The 20715-nt window shown below is 46.1% G+C and overlaps 1 protein-coding gene across 1 annotated transcript; it reads right to left on the minus strand.

Annotated features, from left to right (window-relative positions):
• Positions 1 to 2169: 2169 nt before the first annotated feature.
• Positions 2170 to 19235, minus strand: PIGU (phosphatidylinositol glycan anchor biosynthesis, class U; the record flags this gene model as incomplete). The annotated part of the gene is made up of 11 exons (XM_010086753.1): positions 2170 to 2283; positions 5510 to 5652; positions 7409 to 7533; positions 8358 to 8501; positions 8945 to 9099; positions 11302 to 11399; positions 13341 to 13441; positions 15096 to 15205; positions 16764 to 16826; positions 17778 to 17837; positions 19140 to 19235. Coding segments are annotated over 11 exons (1209 nt in total), but the record flags the coding sequence as incomplete, so codon positions are not given.
• Positions 19236 to 20715: the final 1480 nt, after the last annotated feature.

A 20715-nucleotide genomic window follows, 5' to 3' on the forward strand; every position in this document is an offset into this window, starting at 1 on the left:
GGGTCCCCGTGCCAGCAGGAGGGTCCCTCACCTCCTGGATCTCCCCGTCCTGCAGGACGCTGCTTGGTGAGCTCAGCACCAGCCTGCACAGCTCCTCTGGGGCTGGGGTGGCTGCTGGGGCCCCCTTCCAGCCCAGCTGCCCCCGGGCTGGGGGCAGATGGGGGTGAGTGTCCCCATGGGCCTAGGGAGCAGCACCCCCAAACCTGCCCCCATGGAATGGCTCCCGCCCTGTGTCCGGGGCTGGGCAAAGGGGGTCAAAGCCACAGGGATGGGCACTCGGGTGGGCCTCCAGCCCAGCGCCCCTCTGCCTGCTGCTCCCAACAGCCCTGCTGTGCTGTGCCATGCTGTGCCATGCCATGCCGTGCCGTGCCATGCCATCTGTCCCATGCTGTGCCGTGCCATGCCATGCTGTAAAACGGCAAGCCCCCTGACAGCCACAGCTTTCACCCTCTTATTAATTTTCTTTTTACACCCAACAGGCTACACTGGGCACAGCTGGCACCTCTTGAAACTGGAGTGGGTTTCAGTGTGCCCCAGAGACATCTGTTTGCTTTCTGGCATACCCCAGGGCCACTTCTTTTCCTTCCTGACCCCTCTGTTTGCTTTCAAGTCCCCTCACAACCCCTCCCTGTGCCTTCTGGTGCTTTCCAGAGCCCCCACTCACCCTCTAGTCTGCCCCCCCATCCTCACCTCCCTCCCAAACACAGAGAACACAACAAGTGTCTAAAACTTGCAGTTTATTATGCTCCTCGACATGCCCCCAGCCCTGTGCAGCCCAGCCTCTGTGAGCCCCCGCCATGGCCGGTGGCACGGGGCTGCTGCCCAGAGTGCCCCCACCCGAGCGGCTGAGCCAGGAGGGCTGAGCTGGGCTGAGATTAACAACCCCCACCAGAGCGCTAATAGCAGTGCAGTAAGGCAAAGTTTGAATTGTCTAGGAAGAAGGAAGAGCTGTTGATGCAACCGCCTGGGGACATCAGTCTCTCAATTGCTCTGTACCAGGTTTCGATGTTGTGACATTCCCAGCCCTTTGGATTTTTCTTGGGATCAGTGGGGAAGCTGGCTGCCTGCTGCCCCAACCCTGGGAACGCGGCTTTCAGACTGTGGTTACTGCTCCTCTGTGCCACCACACCCCAGCACAGCAAGGAGCCAGCCTGGGGGGACTGGCCCTGGTGGGTCATGGTCCCTGGGGCAGCAGGGGCAGCAGCGGCAGCAGCTCTGCAGGGAGCAGCTCTGGTCACAGAGCAGGGAGCCGTGGGGAACAAAGTGGGAGTGCTCTAACAAAGCCCTCCGCGCACAGTCGCAAGATACCATCACTGTACCTGCAAGAGGGTACGGGGGATGTGCACATCCCATAGTGTTAAGAGGCTGTGGAACACCTGGAGCCTCACAATTCCACAACAGCTGGGCTGAGGCTCCTTCTGGATTTGTTCTGGGGCCTTGAAGGGGAAATTGTGACACCTCCTGGTCCTGGGATACAGCAGTTGCCCAGTTGCTTTCACCCCAATTCCAGTTCTCACTAGTGCCAAGATTATTACCTGTGGCAGCCGCTTCAGCTGTCCTCCCAACAGGGCACTCATCCTTGGTCACCCATTTGTTTCACAAGCCCCCACAGTGCCTGAGCACATGTGATTTTTTTTCCAATCCCACAACAGTAGAACCAAGAAATGGCACCTGCAGGCAGGACGTGGGCACCAGGGACCCAGAGATGGCCTTGTGCCAAGCAGGAGCACTACAGGTCAAAGCAGCAAAGGGGAGATTTCCAGGAGAAGCAAACATCTCCAAGAAGCAGTGATAGTAAAGTAAACAGTTTATGGTCTGAGCTCTTTCTGGGCCAGGGATTCAGTGCTGGTTCCAGCTCAGACACTTTCTCCAGTTCCTGCTGGACTGCCCAGAGTTGATGGCTGAGGTCGCAGTGAAAATCACAGCTGAGGGAAGGAGGAAGATGCTCCAACGGAGGCACTGCAGCGCCTACTTGTAGCTCTTACAGTCTCTGCACTGAGCCCACAGCTCAGGAGGGTGTTCCCAGGAGAACCTCAGCCCTTTCTTCCAGTAGGTAACATTCCCAAAGTCAGACCTCACTCAGGGAACTTCCCCCACCCACCCCACATACCCCCAGCTTTGCATGTTCCTTAGAGTGGTCCATGTCCCAGGGAATGGTGGGCACAATCCTTATTTCAAAACAAGCATGGCCTCTGTCCCATCTTGCCTGGTCAAGTGGAGTCCATGAGTGAGGTAGTACTCCCGCCGGAGGAAGGCATAGAAATAATCCGAGATGAGCAGGATCTGCAGAAATGAGATGTTCAGATGCATCAGTGTTGGCTCAGAACAAGGAGTAAGAAGGGGCACAAGTTTGTGACAGACCCTGAAGGGGTTTAAGAAGTTCCGAGGCTGTTCATTGCTCTTGGCGAGAGGAGATGCTGTGATTCTGTGAACACTCCTTGTCCTTGCGGTATTAAGCTGAGGGAGACTTATAATCTATTTGTTACACTACCAGTGTCTCACAGACATCTCCACTAAGGAGACCAGCTCCATAAACCAGCCAAAATATATGACAATGGCAGGTACAACCCTGCCAGAGCTTTACAGACCATCTGAGCCTCACCCACGGCACTCCTTCCATGCAAACACTGTCATGTCGTTCAACCCAAATGCTGAGAGTCTCCTGCTGCTGATCGCTATTAAGCACTTCTCAGTTGTGATTGTTTTTCAGCTGCCATTTCTGCTCAGAGAGGGGAAGAAGCTTGCAGGCAGCAGAAGGAAGACCACAGCTCCCCAGGTCAGCTTCAGCAAACAGAAGCTTTAGCAGTTTAAGAGAAAATACTTACCAGGCTAAGGGGTGAAGAGGTGAAATGTCAAGGCTGTGGCTTCACAGGACAACATCCAGGAGCAACACCAGATAAAAGCGCTCGTGCCACCCCCATCCCTCCTGCAGTTCCTTCCTGCCCCGTGCTGTCCCCCCACTTCGGCGGGGCAGCCCACCCTGTGCACACCTTTGCACGCTGGCTCCCTTGCAGCGGTGAACAGAGCTGGCTAGCTCCCGGATCCTCCCTAGCTGCAGGTCAGAGCATGTTGCCACACATGCGGGTGTCGGCACCATCCCGTGCTGCTCTGGAGATGAGCGTACTCGAGGCTGGTATTGCCCCGGCTGCGCTGCAGCATGAAATCACACCTGAAGTGCCTTGCAGAGAACCACACCGAACACGGAAACCGGATGTGGAAATCACAAGCTCCCCGGCCTTCCCAGCCCCACCTGGGCTGTACTGAGGCAGCAGTGTGACTGCTCCCTTGCCTAACTCAGCGCTTTTCCTAACGCTGTCACCTTGGGCAAGCCGCCTCTGTGCGCGCAGGCAGTGACCGCCTGGCTCATCAGTGCCACGTGTCATTGAGCCTCCTCCCCAGGAATGCTGACCTCCTCCATCTGGAAACAGCACCACAGAACTAGAGTGGAAAACCTTTCCAGTGCCAGACCCAGCGAGCAGTTACCGTCCTAGTGTCCAGATGCCACTTAAGGCATCGTGTTGGCACAACACGTTCATCCATTTCCCTGGGGAACTCGCTCCAGGGAGCCTCACCTGAAGTGTGTGTGCTGCAGTGCGAAGGGGACAGAGGGAGGGAGGGTCAGGCTGCAAGAGTGGGTCACCAGTAAATACAGCTGCCTCGGAGAAGGCTCAGTGGCAGGACGGGGGGCTACAGAGGACCGGAAAAAAAACGGGGGCTGCAGAGTGCTGACATCCAAGGAGAAAGGGTGAAGGAGAACAGACAGAGAAGGGGAGAGGTGCCCAAGGAGAGTGAGAACAGTCATGCTTATTCTGTCCGCTTGTTTGGCTGAACACCATGGCTCACTGCTGACACGCTATATCGATACCGTAAAATTAACTAAACTTCTCTGCAGATGTCTTAATGGGAAAAGAAAGAGCTGAGGTTAGTGGGGATGAGGGCTAGTCCTTTCTCACAAGGAAATCAGAAAGCAGATTCTGGCTCTGTCTGCATTTACCAGAGCACAAGACCCTGCAGGATCTGCTAGATGTTCTCAGGTAGGAAATAAAATCTTTTTAGAATATCAACACCTGCCATCTGTAACTTAAAAGTTTTACTATTCTTTTAATTCCATAGCAAGACATTTAGTCAGAGGGCTAATGAACCACTCCCAATTTCCTATAAGCACTTCTTACTAGTATCTCTGTACTCCCTCTCACCCGACTCACTGCAGGGAGCCCCTTTTTGCTTTCACAGGACAAGTGTTTGGCCCAACTTATCAAGCGGGCGGGGGATGTATAAGCAGGTGGTTTTCAGCTGCTAGCAAAATCACTCCTCTAGTTTTAGGAGAAGAAGACAAACGTAAATGGCTGAGGCACATCCAAAATAAAGGCAACTTTAACATGAAATTAACATTCTGCTCACCCACATGTGAAACTGTCCCAGGGCTTAGGAACATAAAAAAGACCTGGACCTACTGGAGAGAGTCCAGAGGAGAGCCACGAAATTGGTCAGAGGCTGGAGCACCTCCCCTATGAGGACAGGCTGAGAGAGTTGATGTTGTTCAGCCTGGAGAAGAGAAGACCCCAAGGAGGACTTAATAGCAGCTTCCAGTGCTGAAAGGGGGCTACAGGGGTGTAGAGAGAGGACAAGGGGTAACAGGTATAAGCTGAAAGGGGAGATTTAGACTAGACATTAGGAAGAAATTTTTCACTGTGAGGGTCGTGAGACACTGGCCCAGGTTGCCCAAAGAAGCTGTGGATGCCCCATCCCTGGAGGGGTTCAAGGCCAGGCTGGATGAGGCTTTGGGCAACCTGGGCTAGTGGGAGGTGTCCCTGCCCATGGCAGGGGGGTTGGAACTTGATGATCTTTAAGGTCCTTTCCAACCCAAACCATTCTGTGATTCTGTGACATAAGAAACAGCACAGAGAACAGGAAGGACTTAGAAAAGGTTGTAGTAACTGTGTACATAGAATCCCACCCTCACGGGGTGCTAAGCTCTGCATTCCCCAAGGCTGGTGAAAGTCATGTATCTAGAACAGCCTTGAGAGAAGTAGGGAGAGCAAGCCCTGACCTGACTGGGAGCCTGCATGTGCCCACACCCAAGGTTTCAGTGAGGTATCATGCTCAGCAAAATTGCCACCCTGTCCCCGTGTACAGGCAGTGCTCATGTGCCTGTTGTCTGGCCCCACTGCTGCTGCCCCATGGTTCTTGACATTTCCCCTCTCAGCTCACCTCCTCCATTCACACATGCTCCCGCCACACCGAGATGCTTTTCCTTTGCTATCAAGCAACAGACCATGTAACCTGCAGTCCAGCCTGGCTGGGTTGTTAAGCCATAGCTCAAATACTACAAGAACACCCAGAAGGTGAGGACTAGGCAGATTTCAGTTGGAGTAAGGAGAGGCAGGAAGCTGCTGTGCAGGACTGCACAGGATGCAAACAGCCAGACACATCCCGCAGAATTCACTGACAGGACACTCGAGCCAGTGACCTACCCAATGCACAGCTTTCTTTACCTCGCTCTACTAACCTGCCCTATGTTGAAAGTCAACGTGATGGCATAATAAAAATTGGAGTTGGCACTTCCCGCATAAATCCATAGATGCCACAGAACAGGGAACAGGAAAGAGCAGACAATGAGCACACAGGATAGGATGAAGATGTTCCGGAGGACTGCAAAAGAAAACCAAGCTGTTAAAATGTTGCATTATTGAGCAGCCATAGTCACGCAACCAGCAATGATATTCAGAGTATGTGCCGTGGGGGAGAGGCACTTGCCAACACATACTTCCCTCCCATAACCTTTCACAGTTTGCTTTCCTAGTTTCCTGGCTTGCTTTTATAAGAAATCCACTATATTCTCCTTTAAAATAAATACTTCTGCCTTTGCTTGAGTGTGAAATCCTTATTTGTAGCTCTCTCCTTCTAGCTCCTGCTTCCGACCACTCTTCCTTGAAGGACTTTGGCTTTTTGGTGTCTACACTACAGTAACGAGCAGTTTTGAGAAAGTCCTTTCCACCAGCATCACGATTCAGAGAGCAGAGGACACCCTTCCCTAGGCTCCTCAAGCTGATGACAAAGGAAAAGAGAGTTTCTCAGGAGGTGGTAAGGAAATGAAAGCACCATATAGGCCAAATGCGTTGCCAAACGCACAACTTCAGGAGGTACAAGTGTGGCCAGAATCCATCAGTCTGTGTATGTGTCAGATGGACAAAAACCAAGTACAACTTTGTCTAAAAGAGCTAGGAACTACTAGGCCAGAGAAGATTTCATTTTCTGTGAAATATTTCTGTGAACTATTTCTGCCCATCCTTTGGCAGCAGTACTATACTTCATCCCGGCATTTGTGTTGCTGTGCTTGGCTGTAGCTCAGCCCATGTCCCTGAAGGTAACTAAGAGACTCCTGATCATCCTGCAGCTGAAGGGAGCTGACATTTTAAAAGCATTGTCACATCCAAACCTGCTCACACCTATCTTTTTAAACCTCCTGTTCAGTACATCTATTCACTCACTGTGGGGTGGGAGCATGTGACAGGTCATTGTCCCCTTATCCGCACGCTCGGGACATGCACCTGAAGCGCTGTGGCTGTGACACGCTCAGGGCTAGCCTGGGGCTTCCTGCCCTGTTTTATCACAGCTGCTTTGGCCTTAGCTTTCCTTACTCTCAAAAGAATAGAGCAGATGGTCTCCAAGTCTCTTGACTCCTGATTATGTCTCCTGCAACCAGGCAGCCTAGCAGTCCATAAACACCCTTGGCCTGGGGTACAGAAGACTGCAGCAAAAGGCCCAGACAACCTGGCGGGGCTGGTCAAAGCAGATGATTTAAGCAAGAAACACCAGGAAAAACACAGCCCTTCCAAATCTCCCCAGTGTAGCAGGTTCTAGAGACTGAATCATCAAGAAGCTCTCTGGTGATTTAAAGAGCTAAAGAGGTTCTTTATGAAGCATTTAAGAAAAACTGGACAATTGCTTGGAGTAATTCAGTTACTTTCACTCTAAGCAAACAAGCAGATGCAACACAAAGAACCAGTGCAGCGTGCAGGATTTTAAGGCTGGAGGACTCACCAATTGCAGGGGCAGTGTTCAAATTACACAGCCTTAAATGGGAGAGAAGCATTTGAAGGATGGATATACTTTAAATAAGCCACATCCCTTGTGTAGGACTGTAAAAGGTTCTTACAAAAAAATCTTCAGAGCAGCTTGGAGAGAGGGGGAAGATAAGGTAAAAGTGAAAATTTCCCTCTCGACCAATTTCAACCCTTGTCCTAAAGGCACGTTAGAGACTGTATCACCAGAAAAATCAAGCCTTCTTCCAGACCCCGCAGGGAGGCCACCAGAGGACATAGGCCTGGTTTGCTTTAGTGGTGACAATTATTGGACACACCCTCCCCCATTCCAGATAAGGAACAATCAAACACAAAGAACTTACATCTGTAAAGGTGGCTCCAGACTGGAAGGAAGGCCATGTACAGTGCAATGTCTCCCACAGTGGGATAGGACTTGAAGATAGAAATGATTGCGATCTGGACAAACATGAAGAACATGGGGTGTTCCCTAGAAGGGATAAGACACAAAGGACAAGAGAATGCAGTAGGGTCTCTGGAAACTGGAAATAAATATCAGCACGGGCACAAACGTACTGTGGGGCAGGCTCAAAGAGGCTCCCATACCCCTGTTTGCTCCAAACAAGCCTCTGAGTGCTGGGTGTGGGAGACTGAGCTGCTCTGCAGAGCAGCATAGTATAAGGGCACACACATCTGCTCACTGCCCTCACACGGAAACCTTGTTCCTCAACTCAACCTACATTTATACAGTGGGTCATCTGGGCTGCTCTTCCCCAGCTCTGCCTTATTTGCCGAAAAGCAATCAGCACCTCCTCTCTGCAGGTTATTTGGAGAAGCCCATGGTTATCCCTCTGGCATGTCACGATGTCTGTAGCCACTCCAAGTCAGCAGGATAAGCTCACTGAGAATCCAGGTGTGTTAACGGGCATTTGTATCAGAAAGAATGGTAATGTCAGCGCAGTTCGATAGGAATGTCCCCAAGTTTTCACTTTATTTCTGACAACAAAGAACCTGAAGTTCCAGCCAACAGTTCTTGCTTTCTGACAGCACTTGCTTATGCTGGCAGGGAGCAGGCACCTCTATAGCCTAAACTTCTGCTCTCTCTTTGATGCCTGTTAACACAACTGTTGCATAGCGCAGCCCAGCTCACTCTATTTAAGACAAATAAAGATTGAAACTTTGGGAAATTAGGAGGATAGGCTCTGTTAAAAAAATGACCTTTTTCAGGCTTGTAGATGCAGACATCTGACGCCAGTCTTATAAGCTTCCACCAGACAGCTGAGAGTAAAAAAACTAGCAGAGAAACATACTTACTTTAGCTTTATTGCCAAGGGAATGGTGTAGAAGAACACATTGATTTGAAACACGCATACAAAGAAAAGACTGAAGTGTTCAAACATCTCTGCAAAGAAGTACCAGAAAAGGCCAATATTGGGTGTCAGATCTGGAACGGAAAGGCTGAAATTTGAAAAGAAAAGTCAAGGTAACATTTTTAAATGGTTGTTTTTCACTGTCTGCTTCTGTTACATTAATTAATCATTGTGTGCTACTGGATGGAGGATCTATATTTTAAATCTGTGGAAGAAAAACCAAAGGGGTGAAAACCTGCAGAAAAAAGGGACTAATACTTCCCTATGCCCCAGCAGGATTTAAACCATTCCCAAGCAGACATTTCTCCAGACATGAAAATTTCACAGTCTTCTCTAATTATTGCTGTTACTTAATTAACAGAAGTTGGCTAATGCCTGCTGTTCTCCACACATTCTTTCTTCTCTCGCACTGCCAGTAAAATCACAGATCACACACTCCTTAGGACAGGGAGTGCGGCACTTGTGTGTGATGCACAAGAAACAACATAGTGGGGGCTAGACAGAAAAAACAGTAAGAATCCTTGTACTTACATAAACCCATAAACAGATGGGATAAAATCCCAGGAGTTGAGGAGGAAGAAGGAGAGGCAGATGATCACCACCAGGCTGCACAGGTACAGGGCTGCATACTGCATGGTGTAGAGCCAGAAGCTTTTGCTTTTCAGTTTTATTGGTATGAACTGACGCTGGAAATGAAATACAAGCAGACAGATATCCCTCATCAGGTGGAAAGCCACAAGAAAGCCCGAGTGTTCAGAGCATCATTTTAAATTGATGAAAGAAAGCATCAACCAGCACTATGGCACTGGAAGGAGCAGCTCTCAAGCACGATTTGCTTGATGTTCTTCCCTCTGGCCCATGAAGTCACACACATTGCACACACTTCCAGACCTATGCTTGAAAATACAGCAGTGAAGCTGGTCACTTCTGCAGCAGCAAACCAAATCTCAGTGCAAGGTTTACACACACCTCCCTCACAGCTCCGCTTGTATCTTATCCTAGACGCCTGCAATGCTGTACTGCTGCCTGCCTTCTGCTGCATGACCCCACACCAACGCGGTGACCGAGAGCCCTGCTCACAACCCACCAGCCTGCGATGCCAGGTCTCCACTGCACGGACTGACACTCATGCTCTGCTGGTATCAGGGAAGGAGGACATCCAGCAGGTTCGTAAGCACAAAGAAGCCCCTCTGAAAGGCTGCCTCCTCAGACAAAGACAACAGCTGCACTCCTGCCACTGCCACATGTCCTGACAGGTCAACCACAACCCCTGCCACGTAACGTGACACAGGGGTATCTCACTCCAAGAGGTCCCCTGACTGCGTTTGTAAAGACAAATATACACACAGGGGCAAACCCTTCGGGAATTGCTCGGGGTTCTCCAGCTCCAAGCCAGTGATACACCTTTTCCATTTGGTAGGAGGGTCTACACCGTCAGGAGATGCACAGAGCACCAGCTCGAACTGATGTGGGCTCTGTGTAACGCCTGCTCTGTTTTCTCAGTCACAGTGTGTTTAACACCACTTGCTGGAACAATGTAAGCATGTTTACCAAGGATTTTTGGCAGGATAGATTGGAAAGTGCTGGAGAAAAACTATTTAATTCTGTACAAAGAATGCAGGAAAGTTCATTCACAAATCTGGATAAAAGAACACAAATTAGCATGATCCCCTTTGAAAGCTGCAAATCAGGCATTCACACATCAAAGCGCTTCTTGCTTTGTGAACACAATGCTTGTGTTTCGCTGCCCCTTTATTTTGACTAAAGTTAAAAGAGAACAAATGAGATCGAACTATAAAATAAATACTCCTAAAAATTATCAAACTGAAAAAGCAACACTGAATTTGCATTAGTTCTTGTCTTGCAAAGAATAATAATAATAAAATTTCAGAAAAAAAGTACGAGACATTCATGTCAGATAGCCAGGGAAAGAAAATGGAGTAGAACTGACTCTATTCTTTTTTGAAACTCAGAGATTTGTGAGTAGGCTGTAACGAACCTGTAGTTAATATTAGCTATAAAAATCATGGGGGAGGCAGGACAGAAGCAACCAAGAAAGACTGATGAAACACTCAACAGCAGGACTTTCGGAATGGCAAAAATAATAAAAATGATCACCAAGTGATCTGTGAATTGGGACGAGAGTCCTCTGCCAGTGGCCACAGCCTCATCTTGCTCCCATATCAGAATATGACTAGCAAACGATCAGTTTGCATTAGGTACATTGTAATTTGGACTCTCAGTTAAGTAATTGTTTGAAGTATCTTCACAAGAGCAAAGAGAGAGATCGGCTGGAAGCATGCAGGCAAACCTGTGATGAATCCACTCACTAGCAAAGAGCTGTCTCAGCTTTAAACCCTACCCCTGCCTGCAGACATGCCTACCAGCCTGCTGCTGGGCTGGTTTTGCCTGGAGCAGTGTCTGTCTGTTGAGGGACTGTGTACCCACCACTGATCAAGGTCAGCCCTGCTGGAATTCAGGGGTGCTGACAACTGGGAGGGAGAAAGGACAGGGACAACCACCCACTTTCACAAGCACATGACTTTTTGCTGTTAAAACTCCAAACCAGCATTTCCAAGTTTGAGTGATTCAAACAAACAGCTCCTCATTGCTCCCCTCCAGGTCTGAACTCCTCATTGCTATTCACATGGCACAAAGCATAGTGCTTACTTCGGGCAAGCTGAACACCAGCCAGTTCTGTAGCTGACTTTCTGCTCCCTTCTCTCTACACACAGGCATCCCCATTAAGGCTTCAAACTTCCCATGGCTTGAGGAGAGTTACTTCTTTTTGGAACTTAGGACTTGCCCAACTCCCCTCTCAATAGCTAGGGACTGTCCCTGCACAGCTACAAGAGGACGACAGGTACCAAGAGTTAGAAATCAGCTACCTGTAGAAGGTAAAGGAGTGCTGGAGCAAACAATGTGAGAGGGTAGAGTGTCTGGTACGTTGCTAAGGCCAGGAAGATAGCACTGAGGAAGGCACTACCTGCAAAGAAAACATAATATGTTCATTTGCAAAGGAACATTTAATACAAACAGCCTTCCCAAATGGGAAGAAACGCGTGACCTGCAGGGGCTTTACAAATATCAGAACACCACTTAAAGGCACTTTTAGCGGAATGTGTCCTGGAGTGTCCTTTTCGAAACTACATTTTGAATGGAGAATGACTCACACCAAGGTGATTCTCCCACAAGAACGAACCGCTGACTGGTTTATATCTGTTCACATACAGAAGGAGATTCACATAGTTCAGTCTATCTATAGACCATGCTGGCTGCTGTTCATGCATGGGAATGCATTCATTTAAGTCATATCTGCATGAAACTGCTGTTATACTCATACTGGGCATGCTGGATAATCTCGTCACCAGAACGTGTCAGGGCCCTCAGCAAAGCTCTGCGAAGGAGAGCAAGTGAAAATCTGCAGCTGAAGGAATGAAGTGGCACTAGTCTTACTCTACAGATAACAAAACCAAGGCACAGAAAGGATTAGCACAGCTTTTCCAAGTGGTCTTAAAAATATTAATGCCTTTATCGAAGAAGCTTTATTGGAGGTGTCTCAGGCTGAGCTAGGCGCTGAGTACTCACACTGTCCAACTCCCAACCCCAGAAATCAAGTGCAAAAGGTCCCAGGTTAAACAATAAAAATACAAGCACCCAGTGCAGTAGCCTGGTTACAGCCTTCAGTCATACGTCACTTGATGGAAGTCATCTGTAAAAATACAGCTTAGGCAGCAAGAATGCTGACGCGGTGCAATTGTCAGCCTACCGACATCAAACACTCAGTAAGCTGCTCTCTGCTTCGGCCTTTTGAAAGGGAAAACATAGGGTTCACCTGGTGATGAGCCTTCTCCATTCTTCAACTACGCTCTCCCACAGAGAAACCTTCCTACTCTCTATTTTATCGAGTGCTCAATTTTGCACAGATCTAAAGAACTGGTACCCAAAAATCATAGTCATAATCTGATATCCTCTCTTCGCCCATTTTAAAACCTAGAGGCTGCCACACTCCCCATCAGGGACAAAATAAAGGGACAGCCACTACAGTTTGTCTATGACTGAGCTATTCATCTTATGGAACAGCTAAAAATCAGTTTAACTAAATGGACCCCATTCGTCTGCTTTAAATCAAAACCCTTCCTGCCTCAATTAGTCAATAACTGGAGGAAAACTTTCCTTTGGAAACACTAATAAGAACAATCTATATCGGCTTTCTTCGTAATGTCTGGGTCTGGGTGCTGCTGGAGACACGAGATCAGACCGACATTTCCTCTGATCCAGCACAGAACTCCTAAAACTTATGTGACTAGTACAGAACACATATGCTAAAAGACTTCAGCTCTGGGGAGTCATAAAAGAAACAGAAGTGCGGCATTACGCGCAAAATGAATGCAACAGCTATTCTGTCACGATCTATTCAGCTGTGCCCCTCCGGGTCTCTGGTTACTGTTTCTGCTTCTGCAAAGCTCAATTAGCTAATTTCAAACCAGCATAACAGCTGCAGGCAACTGCTTGCTTTTGAATAAAAGTTCAAAATAACACTTTGAAAACAAATTGTATACAACACTTTAAGTGCCTATCCATGAACAAAAGAAAGAACAGCAGAGCGTTATGTCCTCCTACACACAGACAAGCATTTCTTCATACAGAAAACTATTCCAAGTCATCCAGGAAAAGGAGTTAGCTTTTAGAGATTAAAATCCTAGGTATACCGAGATGAAAGCAAGTTTTGAATTGATTATAAAGTCTCTTGGTCTCTTGTGATTTCAGGTAGAACTTTGACCTTGCTCCACTCCCTGTTTCTGATGTGTTTCACCAGGATCTTTGTGACAATCATATTTGTAAAGTTACACCTTGGTTTAATTTCCATAAATTTTCTAATCTTTAGAGAAAGACATAATGAACCATTTTTTCTTCATTGCATTACCTTTTATTGTAGCTAAAATGAAGAATGCAACGACAGTATTGTTGATGGCACAGGTGGACTTTGCCACACAAGACATCACAGTGTAGGGGTTTAACAGATAGCTGAAAAAGAGCAAAGCTCAAGTTACCCTCATGCCATTCAAAGGAGGTACCATCTAATGAAACAGACATTCAAAGGAAAAACTGATGTAATTTGCCACATCTTTTGTTTATTTACATTTGATGGGATTCTCTCATGATCAAATTAATTCAGCTGAACAGGTTCTTCAGTCTGGAGCAAAAACCAGATTCTCGGATTGTAGCCTTGAGCACAGGGGCCACAAGGAGCACACTGCAGAAAAGGAAACGGTTGGGAAGATGTCTAAAATGCAAGTTCTGTCCTAGAAAATGACTATAAAAAAATGTTCCTTGCTTTGCAGAAACATTGTGCACTTATTCAGTCAGACCTAGGAATATTGGGTCCAATGAAAACTCTTTTTGCTACTCACATCTACTGACTCTGAGAGCAAGACAGAAACAAATGCTGAGACACGAGCAGGGTTCTCCCCAGCCCATCTGCACCCGTGCACTCCTGCCATGGCAGAGCAATCCTTTATGTTCAACATGATCTCTGCACAAAACTTGCCAGCTATGAAAATCTGGCATATTTTAATTGGAATTATGGAAAGACAGCAAACTCTGCAGACCTTTACCTTCCAGAATGCAGCCACACTTTAGTTAGTAAGGATGCCAGCTCCTTTTGGAAATGAGAATTACAACCACCTCAAAAGCACAGAAAAATGTTTGGAAGCATTACCAATACAATAAGCAAGATAATGTATCGATCAGCCTTGCTAATAACTAAATCCATCATCAGAGTGAGTAGACAGGCCTGATGATTTCCCAATTATCTCTTTACAACATTTTTTCTCTGAGTCCCAGTCTGGCTTTTTTCTGTGTTTGCAGAGAGACATCCTACAGCAGGATAGGAACAACTTCATCCCAAGGTTGCTGTAGTGCAACAATGTTAAATACAAAACAGTCTACAATTTACTGACTCTGCCTTTCTCACCCTGGGGAATTTACTATTTTACAAAATTCATAAGAAAATAAGGAAAAGAACAACTTATGTAACTCTCTCTGACACAAAATAATGTGGATAATAATTTATTCACATCAAAACCCCAATAAAAATTGGTTTTTATATTACTTATTTTTGTTGAAGCTTTCTGAAATAAAAAAAAAATGTTTAGTATACAGAGGAACATCAAGACACAACATTGTTAAGATGACAACCTGAAAATATCTTTAAATTATTATAAGTGATTCTGGGATATTCAAGTTGCGATATTCAGCAAACATTTTGTTTGACTGTTCAAAATTTCTTCTAACTTTTCTGAAAGGACACCTGAAACATTTGGGAGGCATAAAATCAGTTTTGATAGCATTGGCATACAGGCAAAATAAATGGGAATATGATCTGTGCAGACACAACATTCTTGCTACCAAATTAATGACCTGATGCTGTTGAGCCTGTCTTAGAGGGCCCGAGTGAATTTACTCGTTGGCAATGAACATTTGGAAAAGCACCTGCTTTTGACTTTCAAACTGAGTATTCAGAGCTGGGGGGATTTTTATGTGTAATAGGAAATTCAGAATTTCTGGGGAAAAAAAAAAATCTTCAACAAATGTTGAAGCCCCGAATCAGACAAATAAAACCCAAAGGTAGCTGAGGAACTCCAGCAGCCTCCTGCAGGCGACAAGAAGAAATACTTACAACAGTGCTACCTTGAGGGGGATGTAGTGCATTTCCATGGGCGTCCGGATGAGTTCAGCCACATCTGGTGCATATTTATCCAGTTCTATTAGGAGCTTTTGCTTTTTGAACTGAAAAAGGGAGAATGACCAAAGACTGTCAGAGGAGGAAAGTCATTATTTCTTATTGCTCAGGATTTCCATCACTGTGGAACCGTATATAAGCACCAGGCGTGAGCCAAAACTCATGTTATGTGAGGTGTTGTACAAACAGAACAAAAACTCTCTCTCTTTTCCCAAATACTTAACAACTGAAGTGAAAGTAATGAGAAAGCAGATAATCACTACTTATTTGAACTTCCTTAATGACCTGCGTCTAACTCCTGACACAGCTGACAGTGAATTCACCACACTAGTTTAACACTTTCAATCTTCATAAAGCTTGCCTGGATCTCCAATGAAAAATCACTGTTCAACAAACAAGCCCCTAAGAAACCAAGTCACTGAAGTGTGCGGTCTTTGTTACTTTGAAGATGGACACCTCTTCACAAATCTCTTCTAGCGACCCAAAACCTCTCTCTTTAATCCACCTTGTTCTACAATGCTCTCTATGGAGACAACAGAGAAGTCTGAATTAGGAACCTACTGAACTATGTCATGGTGAGACAGAAGGAGAGAGATGCTGGCAATAAATTCTCAACAAGCAAAGTAACTCACACTCAGGGTTTTTTCACGTCTGCAGTTCTATCACGAGTTATTTCTTCATCCTCAAAGTCAGAGGACAAGGAGCAAGTATGTAGCTGGATGGGAGAGCACACAGATGCTGTAGGAAATGCAGTCTCCCTGTTCATGTTGATACTGAACCACTGCCTGTCTAGGCTCACACAGAGCACAGCACTGCTTACACAAAATGTTCTTCGAGCTGCTTATGAGAGAGCATGGGGAGGAATCACTCACCTCGAAATACAACTACTTATAATTTGAAGGGATCACGTAACATTTGGTGTCAGACTTCCACCTTGCTCAGTAGAATTATTTATGTCACCGCAGCATCCCTGGAAGGTTTACTCCTTCCTCTACACATTTCCAGTCTGTGTGTTAACTCACGCTGTGTGCAAACACAAACCATGTTCAGGGTAAAACATTCCATGCTGTAGCTACAAAACGTACAGAAGACTGTAGCAGGAGCAGAGGTGCAAAAAGGGACTGCTCAAGTCTTGCCAAAAGTCTTGCTGAAGCCATCATCTGGTAATTAAATTCTGTGTACTGCAAACTGCCACAACTGACAGTGGGTTTTCAGGACACGTTCTAAAATCTCACATCCTATCTTGTGTACCATGACCCTAGACTTGCCTGCATTTCATTGCTAATTGCATTCTCACAAATTTCTCAAAATCTTTACGCTCCTTTTGGATTAAGCAATCTACACTGCTGTGATCATCATCCAAGAGCGGTGTGATAGCTACTAGACACTAATTTGTTTCATACCATAATAACTGCCACACAAAGCTTAAAATACCTTCGCTCTTCACCACATTCAGTCCCCATGTTTATCGATCATCCAGATATGATCAGATTTACTGCAACAAAGACTGGTTCATACTGCATCCTCTGGCATGTGTTTTCTTTGGTACGAGATACTTATACTTGCTGGGAGAAGAGAATCAGCAACAGTGCCAAGTCAGCTTACCACGACTTTGTTGAAGTCCTGAATGGCCAAGTAAAGGGCAACAGCAGTGAGCACATCAGTTATCTAAAAAAGCAAGGCACAGACAGACTGACTGTAAGCAAAATAAACAAATGGAGAAAAATATATTGGACAGTACTGCAATGCTGAATAAGGACTCTGATCTGACTTGGCTCACGAGAAGAAAAAACAAGCTTTAAAACCACTAGACTGCTGATTCGTACACTTGCTCACACACCACTGCATAACCTCGAAGCCGTGAGCTGTATCAGCGATATTAGTATTTACAAAACAAGAGAATAGGGAAGTAAGGGGAAAGAAGTACACGAGGATAATAGAGCCACTGGTCTAATTAGGACACAGGCAACACTGGGGCAGTGCCCAGCTGGCTCAAACCACCTGTCCATTCATCCAGTGTGACAGTACCCTGAGCTGTCCCAAGCTCACCAGGCAGCAGCACAGCCATCTAAGCGACGAGCACAAGCACAGCACAGATGGCTATTAGCTCTGCACGAGACCTGCCCGGCAGGGATCCACCGAGAGAGGCTCCACCAGGTGGCATGCGCAGCCAGCTATATGATTTCTGTCCTTTTGAATTATGCAGAACTCAGAAAAGAGTTCACAAGAGACATTTGGAGGACTAACGCGTTTGTGCTCTCTTTGCAGGCTTGGGGTTTGGCAGCAGGTTTTAGTGAGAAACACTGCAGTGTAGGGATGGGGCTGGGGGGACAAAATACTCTGACCTTTAAGAGGTTACCTTTGAAATTTGAAAACAGTGCCAACTTCCCGTCCCTCTGTGGGGACACTTTTCTAACCAAGACCTCACAAAAAGGAAGGAATACGTACAAGGGAAAAGCCTGAACATGGGTTTGTACAGGCAAAGCTGCCTAATCAAAAAAAGGAACCTGAACTTCAGGGAGGCTGAAGGTCCCTGATTTTTGCAGGAGGAAAAGGAAAGCCACAGCCAGCATTTCACAGAATGGCACCTTTCAAGAGGAGCTCTCCAGGAGCACTTACCATGAACACAAGTTCAGCATATTCAATCAGGAAGTGGAAGAGATATATTATCAGTGGGGTCTGAAAGAGAGCAGAAGGGAAACCACGTCAAATACTATCCAGATAAAACAACTGGCGATTCGATGAGAAAAATGGAGTCGAACTAGGAAAGACTGCAAAAGGCAATTTTCCATTGCCTCTTCTACAACACTGCTACTTCAGAGGTAAAGTGATTAAACAAATCACACTACCTGGTCTTTTTCCTTGCAAAGTTCTTGATACACTTTACAAAAGACACCATCAACTTGAAAATTATATTCTATTCCAACTTTTCAATTCTACTAGTACAGAGGTAGAGTTACAATAGAAAGTATATAAAGAATAGCTTTAGAAAATATTTTTTTCTAGAGAATCTGCCTTTTCAGGTTGTTTGTAGGTACTTTTGGAAAAGTATTTCCTACATAGCTGGTTTCACTGTTTAGCCTGTTGTTTAGATGAGTCTTTTATAGAGCAAAAAGGACGCATGTTAAAACCAGAAAGCAGTAGGACTGCAGTCTTATCATCTGCCTACTCCCACAGCCCTTCCCTTCCAGGGCAAGAGGAGGGGCATGTGTCTGAATGATTCCTTTGACAGAAAAGCTTAATCTGGAAGTACTACATTTACATGGTGTAAATTCAGTCTTCACTGTGAGAAAATATGTTTCTTTCAAAATACTTCTAAAATAATGTGATGGTATAAATAAGCATGGGAAAATATTTCTGGGAGAAAGAGAAGTTTAAAGAAGGAGAATTTATTGAAGCGAAACCAAGTTTTTAGAGGTACACAAAGTATCTGCCTCACCCCTAGGTGACATTATGTATGTGTACCTTCATATCAGTAAGAACACTCAAGGGCACAGAACCTCCACAGGTGCTTAAGTGTCTGGAGGAATGAGGTGTTTTCAAGATGAGGAATAAATGCTCTGCATGCTTGTGCTAATGTTAATATTTCTGCAAATGCAGAAACTCAAGATGCTCCTATCCGGTAAAATTGTGTTCAGACTCACACTCTTGCCCTGCTCCAGCCTCTGCCGACAGAAACATCTGGATGTGAACAGAGTATTTTACTTATTACCAACTTCCCCTATTTCAGGCTCTCCTTATGCAATAATAAATATTACAATGTCTATCATCTGCACAGCAACGAATTATTCTTTGATGAACTGCACTTCCTCATTGTGCTAGTCACTACACATACAACTACTGCACAGACAACTACACAACTCCAAGTTATCCAAAGTCTTTGGGACAAGACAGGTCCCCAGCCTTTCCCAGTCCACGAGCAGTAAAACTAAGAAATGTGCCACTTGAATACCATGTTTAAAATGAAGCTTGCACACCAACCTCATGAAAAACAGCTCCAGAATATGGCGAGACCCCTAAATCCAGCAGAGCTAATCCTTCGACCACTGAAACATACAAAACGCCTGCATTAGGATCCTGTAACGTGGGAAGAGAAAAATCTCATGACGGTAAAACTAGTTTTTAAAACACCCATACTCATACAGCCTCACACTGAATCACCATCTGAATGGGTGACTCAAAATCTCACAAAGCCAACAACCAGCTAGCACTGATTGTTTTCTTACCTCTGCCATGCAAATTTCCTTAGTAACTGAATGGTCAGTTGTAATCTGTTTATTTGCTTCAGCTAAAAATGTTATAGCTGAAATGTTTTGCACTTAACTATCTATAAAACACATGTATAGTATTTACTGGTTTTAAGTTGCCCATTATGTGATACATGGTATCTACGCTTAATTCTAAGAGGACAAATCATGTCATAATATACAACTTGAACTATTTTGCCTAATTAGATGTAGAGAGATCTGAAACATCCAAAACCACCATAAGAGAGCAGAAATTAATACATATTACCAGGTAAAGTTAAAAGCTTTATCCATTGTTGAAACTTGCTGACATCTTGCAGCCTGAATTCAGATTCTTTCCAATCACGTAACTGCAGCTTGCGCTGCAATGCATACACGTGGTTTTCCATAGGATCTCCACCTTACTGAGCACAAAAGTTTCCTGAGGCTTGAGCAGCATATGCAGTGAAAGAAAGTATGGGAAACAGGCCCATGTGTTCAGAGGGAAATGAGGCAGGACGCTGCAGGAAGCAGCAAGAGGTTCTCAGTTCAGCGACCTGCTAGAGAAGTAGATTTTGTCTCTGCTGCAGATTTCCCACATGAACACAGCCTGGGCTTTGCAAGGCGATCCTAATTGTGCTCCTTACTCTCTGGATGCCTACCTTGACGCTCTGAAGTAAGATTTAGAAAGTATCCATTGCTGACAGGGAATTTCTGGGAGCTGTATTTTAAAACCATGAAGTGTGAAGTGCTGCACACTGTGGAGCGGGGGCCTTAGGTCATCAAATGCATTCATGCTTTTGATCTTTATTACTCAGTGACACTGTTTTCCACCCCAAAACTGCAAGTGACTTTACCTGCATAATAACTGGATATTATTTTCCCAAAGCACCATCTTCAAAATAAATTAAGGCTCCTAACGGGCCCAGATGCTGTAGAGATAAATGCTGCCAACAAGCCTTGAGTAAACTGTGCCTCAGCCTTCAGAGCTAGAAACGTGTCAGTGACAACGCGTGGGGCCACAAACTGAACCAGGACAGCGAAGCCGTGAGCAGCTCTGCACGGCCTGGGCACCACGCAGCCTGTTCTCAGCACGCCGCAGCGCTTGCTTCCCTGAGAACGAAGGCGACTCAGTCGAGGCTGCTGGAACTGCCTGCCCGGTGCCAGGTTCTGTCACTCCTCCATTTCACAGACCTCTGAGACACAACCACTTCCTACAAGGGCAACCAGGCCGGCTGCACCCCTGCCTAAACCCCCGTCCTGCTGCCTGCGGCCCCGGGGCCCCTTCACTGCACGCAGCTGCCCAACGCTCGCTCTTCCCTCAGCGACAC

The sequence above is a fragment of the Pterocles gutturalis genome, unplaced genomic scaffold, assembly GCF_000699245.1.
Source record: "Pterocles gutturalis isolate BGI_N339 unplaced genomic scaffold, ASM69924v1 scaffold20086, whole genome shotgun sequence".
Lineage (NCBI taxonomy): Eukaryota > Metazoa > Chordata > Aves > Pterocliformes > Pteroclidae > Pterocles > Pterocles gutturalis.